At 53.0% G+C, this 14,384-nt stretch overlaps 2 protein-coding genes across 4 annotated transcripts in view; one reads left to right on the forward strand and one right to left on the reverse strand.

Annotated features, from left to right (window-relative positions):
• Positions 1–8,274, forward strand: part of MMP28 (matrix metallopeptidase 28) — a 31,036-nt gene extending 22,762 nt beyond the window's left edge. The window contains exons 4-8 of one of the 3 annotated variants that reach the window (XM_006154415.3): positions 1,332–1,556; positions 4,129–4,377; positions 5,280–5,429; positions 5,689–5,856; positions 7,858–8,274. In XM_006154415.3, the coding sequence (XP_006154477.1) occupies positions 1,332–1,556; positions 4,129–4,377; positions 5,280–5,429; positions 5,689–5,856; positions 7,858–8,252 (1,187 nt within the window). In that variant the 3' untranslated portion in view covers positions 8,253–8,274. Of the gene's footprint in view, positions 1–1,331; positions 1,557–4,128; positions 4,378–5,279; positions 5,430–5,688; positions 5,857–7,641; positions 7,790–7,857 lie in introns of those variants that run through there. The other 2 variants (XM_014590117.2, XM_006154416.3) reach the window with 2 other exon arrangements.
• Positions 8,275–10,015: 1,741 nt separating this feature from the next.
• On the reverse strand, positions 10,016–13,314 carry PGBDF (plakoglobin binding and degradation factor). Its single transcript, XM_006154417.3, has 3 exons — positions 13,215–13,314; positions 10,311–10,620; positions 10,016–10,211 (listed from the first exon to the last, which is right to left on the reverse strand). Exons 1-3 carry the CDS (start codon positions 13,225–13,227, stop codon positions 10,025–10,027), a joined length of 510 nt encoding a protein of 169 aa, XP_006154479.1. The 5' UTR covers positions 13,228–13,314; the 3' UTR covers positions 10,016–10,024.
• Between the last annotated feature and the right edge of the window lie 1,070 nt (positions 13,315–14,384).

Genomic DNA, 14,384 nt, shown 5'->3' on the forward strand with positions numbered 1-14,384 from the left:
CATTGAACATAATGAACCCTCAATGGTGACTCTGGACCCCAAGCCTTCCCTCTGCCTCCTTTGTCTGCTTCTTTTCCTTAGATCTTTCCCTCTTCCCTCCCTGAGGGCTGGTCCCTGGCTAGGAGGCAGAGCTGGGCGGCTGCCAGGCCAAACAGGCCCAGGGAGACAGCATTGCCTTGAATGGAGCTTGGCTCAGGGGTGGGAGGAGGGACACCCCCTCCCCCGCTGCCATGGGTGGGGAGGGGAAGGGAGTCCAGTCCTCTGCTCTCTAAGACCCTCCCTTCCATCTGGAGAGTTTCAGCTCACACAGAGCCCCTGCTTTGACCCTCAGGACTGATGCTCAGGCAGATTTATAAGCTCGAGGTCTGAGCAAATGTGCCTGCTTATCTATGAGGTAAAAGGGAATGAGCTCTGGATTAGGGCCAAGGTCCAGCTCAGCCACTCACTCACTCCATGCCCTGGACAGACCCTTCTCCGGTCTCATTACCTCTTCCTGGGTCCAGGAGCCCTGCCTCTGAGGTGCGACTCTTCCACCTGAGGTCACAGTCTGAGCCCTGAATTTGCAGGGCTTGGAAACCATTGGATGCACGGGGAGCTGCGGAGGGACTCAGACTCAGCTGACCTGGGCTGGGGCAAGAGGCCAGAATCTCAGCCCTCAGGGAGGAACTGCAGTTTGGGGCAAAGGGAGAGAAACTCTTAACTAAGCAGAGATGGAAAAGTTTCTCTTGGTCAGTGACAAAACACACCCTTTGTTCTTACTTTGTTTTTGCCTTGGAGCTCTCTGGAGTCCCTGAGGAAGCAAGGGAACAAGGGGCAGGGAAGGACCTGAAATGAGTGGGGTTTGTGGCTGCTGGCCTGCCACAGGCCCGAGGCCCTGGAGAGGGCAGAGGGCAGCCTCCAGGAGGTAACAGAGGGCAGGGGCGGGGGCAGTCACAGCTGTGGCCTGAAGGACTCCACCTCTCCTTGTCCCAGATGCTGCAGGCAAGGACCAAGATCTGATGGCAACAAGAGGTGGAAGTTTTTCAGGCTTGGCCCAGGCTGCAGGGGAGAGTAAGACCCCCAAGCCACGGCTTCAGAAAGATTCCTTCAGGCCAGGGTGTCCCCCCCAAAAAAAGCTTCATCGCCTCCAGTGGACTCTCTATGCCAAGAGCAGTCCTCTTAGCCTGAGGGTTCCCCTCAGCAGTGACAGCAGCTCCCAGGCTAGGGTTGAGTCTTCCCCCATCAGAGCAGGGTTCTTGGAGGAAGGCCTACCTCCCCATTGCACTGGGTCCACAGGGACCAGACTCGGGCTCTGCAGCAGGTGGGACTGACACAGTCTTTCTGGGTGACAGGCAACAAGTGGTACAAGCAGCACCTCTCCTACCGCCTGGTGAACTGGCCTGAGCGCCTGCCCGAGCCGGCAGTTCGGGGGGCTGTGCGAGCCGCCTTCCAGCTGTGGAGCAACGTCTCAGCGTTGGAGTTCTGGGAGGCCCCAGCCACGGGTCCTGCTGACATCCGCCTCACCTTCTTCCAAGGGGACCACAATGATGGGCTGGGCAACGCCTTTGATGGCCCAGGTGCTGCGTTCAGCCTCTCTTGGCATTCACTCTCCCTCAGCCTCTTTACCTGTAAAGTGGGAACAGTGTTCCCTGCCTACTACGTGCCACACGTCTGAAGGGGTGGCTAGGTGGGCTTCTGCTTAGTGCTTTCCAAACTGAAAGAGTGCTATTTCTCCTGGGGGCATCTTCTGAGTTCTCATCATCCATCCCCTACCTCCACACAGGCTTGTGCTTCTCTCGTTTTCCAAGAGCACATATTCTCCAGACCAGAGGCTACCATGGCCCCACTCCAGCTCCCTGCACACCATGCCACACCCACACACCCACACAATCACTGCCATGGGCAAGAGGCATTCTACCTTTTTTTTTTTTTTTAGATTTTTCCTATAGGGCATGTGTGTTCACTGGAGAGACAGGAAGTAAGAAATCAGTCCCCAGGGGGGATAGCCACGACATAATCCCTTCTCTTCCACTGTCTTGGGATTTGGTGCACACATGCACACACATGTGCCTGGTGTGAGTTTCAAGCTGCTGGGCCCAGGGCTCAAACTGTGGTTGGCCATGTGGGAGTCCAGTGACATAACCATTGCACCATCTGCTGGTCCAGGCATTCTACCCTTTGACAGCCATTTCACATACAGATAGTTCGATTTGTCCCCAACCCGAAGGCTTCCGGCTCAAGTTAAACTGCGGTCCTCCTGTCTGCCTTCAGAGCCTGAACATGGGCTGTTCGCACATCTCTCTCTTAATGGGGAAAGGAAACCTGATTGGATTCCTTCAGGTGGTGGTTTAGGCCTAGCCCAACAGACTGAATAGAGGTCAGTAGTACATTAGAATATAGGTATTCCTCCTACACGTGGCCGACTCCCTGCCCTAATGAGGCTCTCCTCTTACTGTTTTTGTTTGGTTTTCAGGTTTTTGCCAAAACTCATGCACTCTCCAGAGAGAGAGAGGAAAAGTGATAAAAATCACCCCCCCCTCCCAAGGGGGTTAGCCATGCCACAATCACTTCTCCTCTGTTCTCCTTGGATTTGGGGCATGCCAACACACATGCCTGGCGTGAATTTCAAGCCACCATACCTGAAACTCACAGTTGATCACCTAGGAGTCCAGCACCTTAACCACCAGCCTGAACTAGTCTATTCTAGTCAGCATAGGCTGCAAGAAGCCCAAACTGGAAGGACTCTCAGTAAGCTTCTAGGCCCACATTGTCACCATGTGGTTTGCTGACCACTTAGTCAAGGTTGCCTGCACCTACAAAGATGAGTTTCTAGGCCCCCCAGAAACTGCATATTTAATAAGCTCCATCTGGGCACACCAAAACCTTGAGAATCGCTAACTCAGCCTAATTGCTTCTGCTCACTTGTGTTACAAGCAGGGAGACTGAGGCCCACAGAGGAGCCCTGGCACAGAGAAGGCAAGAATGCAAGCATATATATTCTGTTTATTAGGGAAAACATACAGTCACATACAAGCGCACTATATAGGGCCAACAGAGGGCATGAGGTTAAGGCGGCTGGATCCCACATGGCTGACTACACAGTTCAAGTCCCAGATCCAGAGGCTTGAAAAACACTGGGCAGGGACCAGCAGTTAGCATAATGGCTATGACGCTGGACTCTCATGTAGTCAACCACGGTTCACGTCCTGGACCCGGTGGCTTAAAACTCATGCCAGGCGCGTGTGCATGCGTGCCCAAGATCCCGAGAGGAGAACGGAGGAGAAGGGATTGCAACATGGCCATCCCCCCTGGGGGGTGATTTCTCGCTTTCTGTCTCTTTGTCTCTGTCTGGCAAGCGCACGCGCCCTATAGCAAAAACCTCTTAAAAAAAGAAAAACACTGGGCATATGTGTGTACATGCCCTAATCTCCAAGAGGGAATGGAAGAAAAGGGATTGGTGTATGACCATCCCCTCGGGGCGGGGGGTGGTAATTTCTCACCTTCCTTCTCTATCTCTGCCTCTGTCTGGTGAGCAACCGTGCCCTACAGCAAACTAAAAAACATTTTTAAATGAAGTGCATCATACCATAAGTTTGTAGTTTGATAAACTTTTACACATTGAACATACCCAACACCAAGATCAAGAATCAGAACAGAAGGTCCCATCATGCCCACTTCTAGGGTAATTTTAACTATATGTACTCCAAGATCTTTTTTGAAAATAATTCTTATGTAGCGCTGTTGTAGCGTGGGTGTACACACACACACTCTTCAGAACAACCCTGTGAAGAAGCAGCTCATTATCATAATTCCCATTTTCATAGCAGGAGCTAAGGCACAGAGAGATTAAGCTACCTGCCCAAAGTCACACAGCTAGTAATTGGTAAAACTAGGATTGTCACCTAGGTAGGCAGTTTGGCTCCCTAGTGCATTTACACCAAGTCATCTGCTCACCGCTCCACTCACACTCCACACTTCAGCTTCTGCCAGACTTTTACTAAGGAGGAAAATTATGCATCAGAAAATACTCACACACACTCTCATGGCAGTTTTGCTGGGCGGTGGTTGGCTGGATGGTGGATATTCCGGTGAGGGAGGGGAGCGGCGACTTCGGCCTCGGCTTTCCCTGATCCTGAGCGCCGCCTGCAGGGGGCGCCCTGGCGCACGCCTTTCTGCCCCGCCGGGGCGAAGCGCACTTCGACCTAGACGAGCGCTGGTCCTTGAGCCGCCGCCGCCGCGGACGCAACCTGTTCGTGGTGCTGGCGCACGAGATCGGTCACACGCTCGGCCTCACCCACTCGCCCGCGCCGCGCGCGCTCATGGCGCCCTACTACAAGAAGCTGGGACGAGACTCGCTCCTCAGCTGGGACGACGTGCTGGCGGTGCAGAGCCTGTATGGTGAGCTGTCCCCACCCCACAGCGGTGAGGCCCACTGGTTCCACTCCTGCCCCCTGGACCTCCAGCCCTGGGAATTGGCGTCCCAGATAGTATTTCCTCCGTACCCCAAGCCGTGCGTGGTGCGGTGGACAGAGCCAGGAGATCTGGGTTCAAGTCACTTATCCTTCACTAGCAGTTGCTCTTGGGCAAACCATGTCCCTTTGAGAGCCCTCAGTTTTACCTTCTTTACAAACGAGTATCACCTATCACCGAGACCCTGCTTATCTCACAGGATCTTGTGTTGGTGGGTATGACTCTGCCTACTAATCTGAGAAACCTACCTGAATGTAATAGTAACAGCTGCTGTTTCATAAACGTATTCACCACGCCCATGAGTTAAGTATCTTTTTGTCTGTAGATCAGGAGAATCATGCTCAGAGAGGCTAGGAACTTGCCCAAGGTCACACAGCTATGAAGTTGCAGACCAGGATTCAGGAGCAGGTGCCAAATTCCAAGTTCGTTGGACTCTGCCTCGCTCCTCTCATAAGTGAAGGACAATAATGTAATTATTAAAATTGCTGCAATTCTCACAGCCTGGGTCCTGGAACTCTGCCCTCATGTTACTGGTGTAACCCAGGACCCAGGGAGGAGGACCCTCTGCCCTTAGTTTCCCAGCCATTGCTTGGGCCCCTACTCCAATTATATCTTAGTAAGTCCTTCTTTCCCCGGCCGGTGGGTAGGAGGGAAGACTTGGGTTAGTGCTGTGAGTAACACTAACACCCAGAGGCAACTCTTAGCCCCCACTCCCACTCTTCCTTGCCCCTCATATTACGTTATCACAAAAGGAGCCGAAAGTGGTCCTGAGCCCTCTGCATACCCCCCCACTTTATATGTTTTCTCACTCTTTTCTCCTTCCCATAAAGGGAAGCCCCTGAGGGGCTCAGTGGCATTCCAGCAACCAGGAAAGCTGTTCACTGACTTTGAGGCCTGGGAACCCCGCAACTCCCAGGGCAGGCGCACTGAGACCCAGGGCCCTAAGTACTGCCACTCTTCTTTCGATGCTATCACCATAGGTAAGACAGTGTCCCCTGTGCCTCACTTCTTTCTTCCCTCCTTTCTCATATCTCCTGGGGTCTCCAGAGCTGGAGTGCAAGGGGCAGGAATGGATTACAAAGTCCAGAAATCCTAGGCTACAGCATTCGCCAAAACAAAACAGTGCCCGCTGTGCATGGCACATCCTCTGCTTGTCCGTTGGGGAAGAGTTCTAGGACTCTCCCTGAAGAGACAGCAGGAGGCTGATGGACATCCCCCTATTCTATTGTCTCCGGGCAGACAGGCAACAGCAGGTGTACGTCTTTAAAGGGAGCCACTACTGGGAGGTGGAACCTGATGGCAATGTCTCAGAGCCTCGCCCACTCCAGGAAAGGTGGGCTGGGCTGCCCCCCAACATCGAGGCTGCAGCTGTGTCATGGGAGGATGGAGACTTCTACTTTTTCAAAGGTACCAGCCCTGGGACAGCTGGGAAAATAGAGGCAGAGAGGGGAGGAGGTGTCCTACCCAAGGTCAAAAGAGAAGAGGGTTTTCATTCAGTGAATCCATGATGGAGTCTCTATTCCGGTTTGAACCTGTGACTTAGGGAAAGTTCTACCAGGAGATTCCTTTCAGTGACAGAGTGGGGAATAGCAGGTGTCAAGGTTGTCCAGGCAGAGTTTCAGAGAAGAGTCTAGAGGGGAGCAGAGTTCTGCTCTTAAGCCCTGCAGTTTGACAGGGAAACTGGCTGTGTGAGGTTGGGAGTGGTGCTTACCTTTTGGAACTTGTACTATACCACCCCAAGCTTGTTGGGAAGGAAGTATTAAAATATTGACTGAAAAGTGTGTAGTGTATTACTAGGTAATTGGTAATACTTCAGTAAATGGTAATCATTCATTGATGCAATACTGAGTGCTTTCTATGCACTAGGATGATTGGAGGCGTTGCCCTCCTAGAATCGTTAGTAGTCATGGAAGTGCAGAAAGCTCTGGCCTTTCAGGGTTTTCCCTCACCCAGGGAAGTGTCCCAACCTCCCTTCCAACCACCTGCCTGATAGGTTCATTCACAGCTATCTGCCCTCTGCTGACACCTGCTGGAAGTCTATATCATCACAGTCCTTCCCCTACCACATCCCCTAAGGGTCGAAACTGCCGTAGTCCCCTATTATCTGCAGAGGCTGTGTTCCAAGACCCCTAGTGAATCCCTGAAATTATAGATAGTACCAAGCCCTATATATACTATGTTTTTTTCATATACATACTTGTGATAAAGTTTCATTTATAAATTAGGCACAGTAAAGAGTTGGCAGTGGGGCCAGCAGGTGGTGTAGTGATTAAGGCGTTGGACTCCCATGTGGCTGATCGCAGTTTGAGTCCCAGACCAAGTGACTTGAAAATCATGCCAGGCATGTGTGCATCCATGCCCAGAATCCCAGGAAAAGAATGGCAGAGAAGGGATTGTGGAATGGCTATCTCCCTGGGGTGTGATTTATTACTTTCCCTCTCACTCTCTCTGTGTCAAGCAAATGCACGTGTCCTATGGCAAAAACCTTTCAAAAAATGAATCAGTTGGGATCAGCAGTTGGCATAATGGCTATATTGCTGGACTCCCATGTATTCAACCCTGGTTCGAGTCCCAGACCCGGACTCAGCGGCTTAAACTCACACTGGGCACGTGTGTGTGCATGCCCAAGATCCCAAGAGGAGAAGGGAGAAGGGATTGCAGTGTGGCCAACCCCCCCGGGGGGTGATTTCTTGCTTTCTGTCTCTGTCTCTCTCTGTCTTTCTGGCAAGTACATGTGCCCTATAGCAAAAACCTCCCCCCAAAAATTAGTTTATTTTTTAAAACCACTGATTTAAAAAAAAAAAGATTAACAGCAATAACTAATAATAAAATAAGTGTAACAATATACTGGGCTCTTTGGCCTGGTGGTTAAGGCAACTGGATCTCACATAGCCAGCCAGGTGATTTGAGTCCTGGACCCAGTAGCTTGAGAAACACACCAGGCATATATGCATGTGTGTCCAAAATCCCAGAAGGAGAACTGGAAGAGAAGAGATTATGGCATGACCATCCCCAGGGGATGTGCTTTCTTCCACTCTCTCTGTGTCTCTGGGTCTCTGGTGAGCACATGCACCCTCTAGAAAAGAATTTTAACAATATACTGTAATAAAAGTCATGTGGGTGATTCTTAAATACATATTCAAATATCACTCTATTGAAATAATCTTACTGTGTTGTACTCACCTATTTTAGGACCACAGTTGACCAGGGGAGACTGAAGCTGCAGCAGGCGAAATTGAGGATAAAGGGAGGCGGCTGTAATGAGTAGTATAATCCGTTTTGGCTGTCACAGATCCCAACAGCCATGGGCTCCAACTTGAGAGGAGCAGGAGTCTGGGGGGACAGAGTGGGGTGGAGGAACAGTGGGTGAGAGCCTCCAGCTCACGCTGCTCTCCTGATGCCCCACAGGGAGTCGATGCTGGAGGTTCCGGGGGTCCCAGCCAGTGTGGGGTTTCCCACAGCTGTGCCGGGCAAGGGGCCTGCCCCGCCATCCCGACGCGGCCCTTTTCTTCCCTCCTCTGCGCCGCCTCATCATCTTCAAGGGCGCCCGCTACTACATGCTGGGTCGAGGGGGACTGCAGGTGGAGCCCTACTATCCCCGCGGTCTGCAGGACTGGGGCGGCCTCCCTGAGGAGGTGAGCGGCGCCCTGCCAAGACCTGACGGCTCCATCATCTTCTTCAGAGACGATCGTTACTGGCGCCTCGACCAGGCCAAACTGCGAACGACAGCCTCAGGCCGCTGGACCACGGAGCTGCCCTGGATGGGCTGCTGGCATGCCAACTCTGGGGGCACCCTGTTCTGAAGGCACCTCAGCACTGAATGAGCTTTCCTCTGGTCCAAAGGCAGAATCTTTCTTGGAAGCCTCCAAGTCTCCCTGCAGAAGGCTGGGCAGCGAAGCCTCCCCTAGGACAGGAGTCTGCACCCTGCCCCTTGTTGCCTGAAGGTGGCATTGCCTTCATGCTGTTCCTGCTGCATGGAGGTGGTAGGGGGGGAGGGATCAATCCAGGGAGAAGCAAAAAAGGGCCCCCCAAGGACCTCCTTCCTCCCCAGGCCTTGGGGATTTTGTTTATTCTAAAGGTGCAGTTCCTTCTGGGAGGTGACATCCAACCAGGGAGGACGCAGAACTCAACAGAGATACCGGAGTCTTAGGGCCTCCCGGCTCAGTTCTTGCAGATCTGTCTTATTTCATCAGAGGCCTCACCATCAGAACGCCTGGCTGGGGATGAGAGGTCTCAGGACATGGAGGTGGAGACAGACCAGTGCAGGTCTGCTGGTCCCAGCTTTCTTCCTGGGACTGGAATAAAAAGGTGCACACCCACACCCACCTCACCCCCAGATGGTGGGCCTGGAGGCAGGTAGCCTTCCTTGGGCTGGTTCTTCCGTTCTTTCCAGTGAGAGAAGGTAGGCATGGAGGCTGGGGAGGCCCGGACCAAACTGCTGTCTAAGCCAGCTGTGTGTGTGTGTGTGTGTGTGTGTGTGTGTGTGTGTGAGATTGTGATAGGACAGGAGCCCTGCTCCTCTTCAAAAAGCAGATTGTGCCTGCCTCCACTCCTGCCCCCAGGCAGCTGGAGAACCACTGCAGCAGGAGAGGTCAGGGGGCATCCCTGGGGGGCTACATCGTGCATGTTGGGGTAGGTCTGGGCTCACAATGGCCCCATTCTCCAGGCCACACATGCAGCATTCCCCACGCTCCTGCTGTCTGGCCAAGAATAGCTGGGATTCCTGGAGAAGGAACCCACCCCAGCCTCCGGTCTTCTGTCTCAGCCAGTCGCAGCATTGATTTCAGCACCTGGCTCTCCAGTCCTCCCCACACCTCCCAGGCCAGTGCCTCATCTGCACACACACTGACCTCTGCCAGCACCCGCTTCCAGGCCAGGGCAAAATGGTCTGGCAAGGGTTCAGCCCTCAGGTCCTGGGGGACATTCCTGGCCCTGCCTCTCCATTTTCTTCTCCGTGTGGTGGAGAGACTGGCCTTTGACTGCCCTTGGATGCAAGTACTTTGTGCTGTCGGGTCCTGGGGAAGCCAGGGAAGAGGCTCTCTGTCCACCCTTTTCCCTCTGTCTTGGACTGGGAAGAGAGGAAGGAGGGTCCGAGTTTCAGCACTCCCACCTGGAGCCAGTCAAGGCACTACCACTTCAATTGCAGGCTTTATTGAATGATTTGGGGCAAAGGACAAGTTTCTCAGAGGGATGAAGGTGGGGGCATATGGGGGACTTCTCTAGGCAACCCTCCTGCTCGCTGAGCCAGCAGGACCTGAAATACCTGAGAGACATGCGAGCTGCGCCAGGGGACACGAGTCAGGTGGGCGGCAGCCGCTGGGTGCTGCCCGGGGCGTATTAGAAGAGTGGGACTCTTGGTTTTTCTGGGTTATGCGTTGGAAGGCGCTAGGTGGCAGGTGGAACCCCACATCAACAGTGGGCCTCCTTGCCTGAAAGGGGCTCCTCGAATGGCGGCTCTCAGAAGGGGCTGTTCTGTGGAATGTGCTAGAAAGGGCTTTGAGTCAGGGAGAGAAGGTTTCGTAGAGTTTGGAGTCAGGCAAAGATGGAGGGCAAGAAGGCTGCAGGTGGCCGGCGTTCAAACGCCTCTGGTGGCCCCCGCCTTACCCAGATCCGGGTGATCTAGAATGCAGTGTGCCACGTAGGCCGGGTGGCTGTGCAGATTCCTGCATTTCTTGCAAAAAAGGATCTCGCAGCGCGCACAGCCCCCGTGGCGCGGCGGCCGACTCTCCAGAACGCACGGCTCCTCCGGGAGGTTCCGTTTCCTGCGGGCAGGAGTTCAAACATTCAGTGCCCGCTGCAGTCCCTCCTCCCTGAGGCCCCGGGCCCGGTGCCTCCCGCCTGACTGAGGATCACGCCTTCACCTGTCGGCCGGAGCAGCCAGGCCGCCGAGCAGCGCGAAGGGGCTGAACCAGCCCCAGAAGCCGCTGTCCGCGCGCCTCAGCAGCGCCACCTGCTGGGTGCTGGACTCCTGGCGCAGCGGGCAGTAGGACACCGAGTGCCGATCCCGGCCTTCACCCTCCTCCGCCTGCTGGGGCGGCTCCTCGCCCTCTGCCCCGCTCTCCTCCGGCCTCCCCTCGTCCTCCTCCTCCGACGCCTCCTTCTCTTCCTCCGGCCCTGCCTCCCTGGCGCGGAGATCCTCCGGTTCCTTCTTCCACAAGGGGGTCTTCGCGCCTGCAGATGGGGAGGACGTCAGTGCAGTCCCGCTGTCCCAGTACCGGTCTGGGTACCCTGACTTTGTTCACAGCCTAACCTCCACCCTTCAAAAGGCAAACGCGTGTGCGAGATGCCCCGGGTCAGCAGGACGCTGACAGGGCCGCTGAGAGTGCCTGGCTGACTTATTTCCCAGCTCCAGCATTCTTGCCTGAGAATTCGGGGCAAGTCACCTCACTCCCGTCAAGCCCCATTTTCTCATCGTACAGTGGGGGGACGTAGTGCCTATCCCGAGGGCTGTTTCGAGGCCGACCCGAGTTTCTGTCTGTGTAAAGCACCCAGCCCAGGACCTGAGTGGAAAGCAATCAAGAGAGGATTGAGAACTGCTAACTCGAGGAAATGATGGGGCCTCACCACCTTCCTTCCCCTTGGCTCGAGGGTGAGGCCCTGATCTCTGTGTGGGCTGTCAATAAACTTTCATTGCAGTGAGTGTCATTTTAATAGGTGACTGTTTGTATTTTATTTTCTGAATGAAATTTCCTTCTTCAAAGGCGTTAAGGAAGCCCAGCATCTCTGGTGGCCGGTGGGCAGGGAGTTGGGTATACATTGTCTCTGTGTGATCAGAAAAGGTTCCTCTATGGGCAGGCCGCCACCGTCCCCCTTGTTGGTGCCTTTGTTCAGGGCACAGACTCCACACTCCAAGCAGAAGCCTGGGCAGGCAGGAAGTTCCTGGGCTGACATGGAAACTACGCTGGCCTCCTCTGCTGTCCACCTCTGCTGTCCACTGGCCATTCAGCAAGCATACACCTGGCACCATGGGCCCTGCTGTCTGCAGGGCCTACATAGCTAGACTTGGAATGAAAAGAAGACAAGAGGGCAGGGCAGAGATGGCTCCTGGGGTTTGCTCTGGAATAGTTGAGAAAAACGGAACAAAGGGAACGATAATAACTTGTAAACTAACCCACGTGCATAGAGCACCAACCGCATGTAATCATTGTGCTAAACTCTCTTCAGACTTGGTGCCCCTTAATCTCCACAGCCCTCTCAGGGGGGATGATGACGTGGGTAGTAGAGGGGCCTCTGATTTTTTTTTAAAGGGTCTTGTTGTATTGCCCAGACTGGCCTTAAAATGACAGCTCGGAAACAGCAGTTAGCGTAATGGCTATGTCGCTGGACTCCCACATAGTCGACCGCGGTTCACGTCCCGGACCCGGTGGCTTAAAACTCACACCGGGCACGTGTGTGTGCGTGCCCAAGATCCCAAGAGGAGAATGGAGGAGAAGGGATTGCGGCATGACCATCCCCCCTGGGAGGTGATTTCTTGCTTTCTGTCTCTCTGTCTCTCTCTGTCTGTCGGGCAAGCGCACACACCCTATAGCGAAAACCTCTCCAAAAAAAAAAAAAAAAAAATCACAGCTCTCCTGTGTTGGCCTCCCGAGTCTCTGGAATTAAAAGCACATACTAGGACCAGCAGTTAGCGTAATGGCTGGGTCGCTGGACTCCCATGTAGTCAACCGTGGTTCGCATCCCAGACCCGGTGGCTTAAAACACGCCAGGCGCGTGTGTATGCGTGCCCAAGATCCCGAGAGGAGAAAGGAGAAGGGATTGCGGCATGACCATCCCCCCTGGGAGGTGATTTCTTGCTTTCTGTCTCTCTGTCTCTCTCTGTCTGTCTGGCGAGCGCACGCGCCGTATAGCAAAAATCTCTCAAAACAAACACACAAACAACAAAAAATAAAGGCAGCACATACCACTGCATCCAGCGGGGCTTCTGATTTTGATTCAGAACTTTTAAAACCTTTAAAGAGAAATTATTTCAAAGGTTCTGTCACATCTTAGAATTTCTAAAGATGGAGAACCAGGATCCATTGCACTTTTATTTAGGAAAATACATTAAGAAAGGTCAGGCCTGGGGACCAGCAATTAGTGTAATGACTATGTCACTGGACTCCCATGTAGTCGACTGTGGTTCTAGTCCCAGACTGGTGGCTTAAACTCACACCAAGCACGTGTGTGTGCGTGCCCAAGATCCCAAGATGAGAATGGAGGAAAAGGGATTGCGGCATGGCCATCTCCTCTGGGGGGTGATTTCTCGCTTTCTGTCTCTCTCTCTCTCTCTCTGTCTTTCTGGTGAGCGCACATGCCCTATAGCAAAAACCTCTCCCTCCCAAAAAAAAAAAAAAGAAGTAAAGCTAGGCCTAGTACCTACCCAGCAAGGGGTTCTGGGGGATTTCAGGAGGGGGCGAATAGCAAATGAGTTTGCAAAGTTAACCATGGAGTTTAGACTTTGTCCCTCAGCCGTGGGCAGCCAGGGACATGCTCAGAGCTATGCTTTAGAGAGATTCCTCTGAGAGGATAGAGGGGAGATCCACCCGGGAGTCATCATGATGGCCCAGGTCATGGAAGACAAAGGTCAGAACACGAGCAGGTGGAGATGAGGGGGCAGAGGTCAAAATACTCAGGAGGGAAAGCAGAGAGCACTGGTAGCTACGTGGATGGGTGAGCGAGGAAAGGCTGGACTTCAACTCTGGGGCTGCCATGGTGACGGCGGGTTAGTGCAAGCTCAGGTCAGCAAGTCCCGTCCTCAGTCCCGTCCTGCCTCCAGACCCACTCACCGTGCTTATCCATTCTCCCCAAGGCTGTGCCACCTGCTTCCCCTGATCAGAGACTCGGGGGTGAGCGGTGTTCAGAACCCAGAGAACTTGGTCTGGTGACTAGGGCTTCTGTCTGGTCACAAGGGATGGAGTTAGAACCTTGCCTGCACTAGGGCTCCATCCAGGAATACATGGTTTTTTCACAGAGCCTCCAGAAGCACTAAAAGCCCAAGTGTATCCTACTTTCCCTCTTGAGAATGTATTAAAGGGAAGTAGAAGGACCAGCACATGGCATAATGGTTATGTGACTGGACTCCCACATAGTCAACCGCAGTTTGAGTCCCAGGCCCAGTGGCTTAAAAGTCACACCGGTCACTTATGCGTGAGTGCCCAAAATCCTAAGAGAATCGAGAAAAAGGGATTGTAGTGTGGTCACCCCCCAACCCTGGGGTGGGGGTGATTTCTCACTTTCTGTCTCTCTCTGTTTCTCTGGTGAGTACATACACCCTATGCCAATCTCTGTTTCTCTGGTGAGTACATACACCCTATATCACAATCTCTCTTTAAAAAAAAAAAAAAAAGGGTGGCGAGGTGGCTAAGGACACTGGACCACATGGCGAATGGTGGACTGCAGTTTGAATCCCAGACCAGCGGCTTGCTTTCTCATTTTCCTTCCCTCTCTCTCTTACTCTGCCCCTCTCTAGTCAAATGTATATATACACACACAAAGTTAAATAAAATAATTCTAAAAAAGAAAGGGAAGTAGGTGATGGATTTGGCCCCCGGTAGACTGTGTTCAAATCCCAGTCTGGGGGCCAGCAGGTAGCATGGTGGTTAAGGGTGCTAGACTTTCATATATTTGACCAAGTTCAAATCCCAGACCTGGTGGCTTGCTTTCTCACTTGCCCTCTCTCTCTTTCTCACTCTGTCCCTCTCTGGTCAAATTAAAATAAATAAAGTTAAATAAAATAAATTTTAAAATAAAAGAAAAATCATGCCAGGCACATGTACGTGAGTGCCAAAAGTCCTGAGAGGAAAATGGAGAAGGGACCACAGCCTGGCCATCCCCCCCACCCCTTAGTCTCTGGCAAGTTCGTTCGTCCCAAAGCAAACTAAGAACAAAACGAGACTTTCATCATATTATTTCTTTGCAGGTTGGAAGTCACAAATACATCTTAGGAGACTAAAATC

The sequence above is a fragment of the Tupaia chinensis genome, unplaced genomic scaffold (assembly GCF_000334495.1).
Source record: "Tupaia chinensis unplaced genomic scaffold, TupChi_1.0 Scaffold000407_4, whole genome shotgun sequence".
Classification (NCBI taxonomy): domain Eukaryota; kingdom Metazoa; phylum Chordata; class Mammalia; order Scandentia; family Tupaiidae; genus Tupaia; species Tupaia belangeri.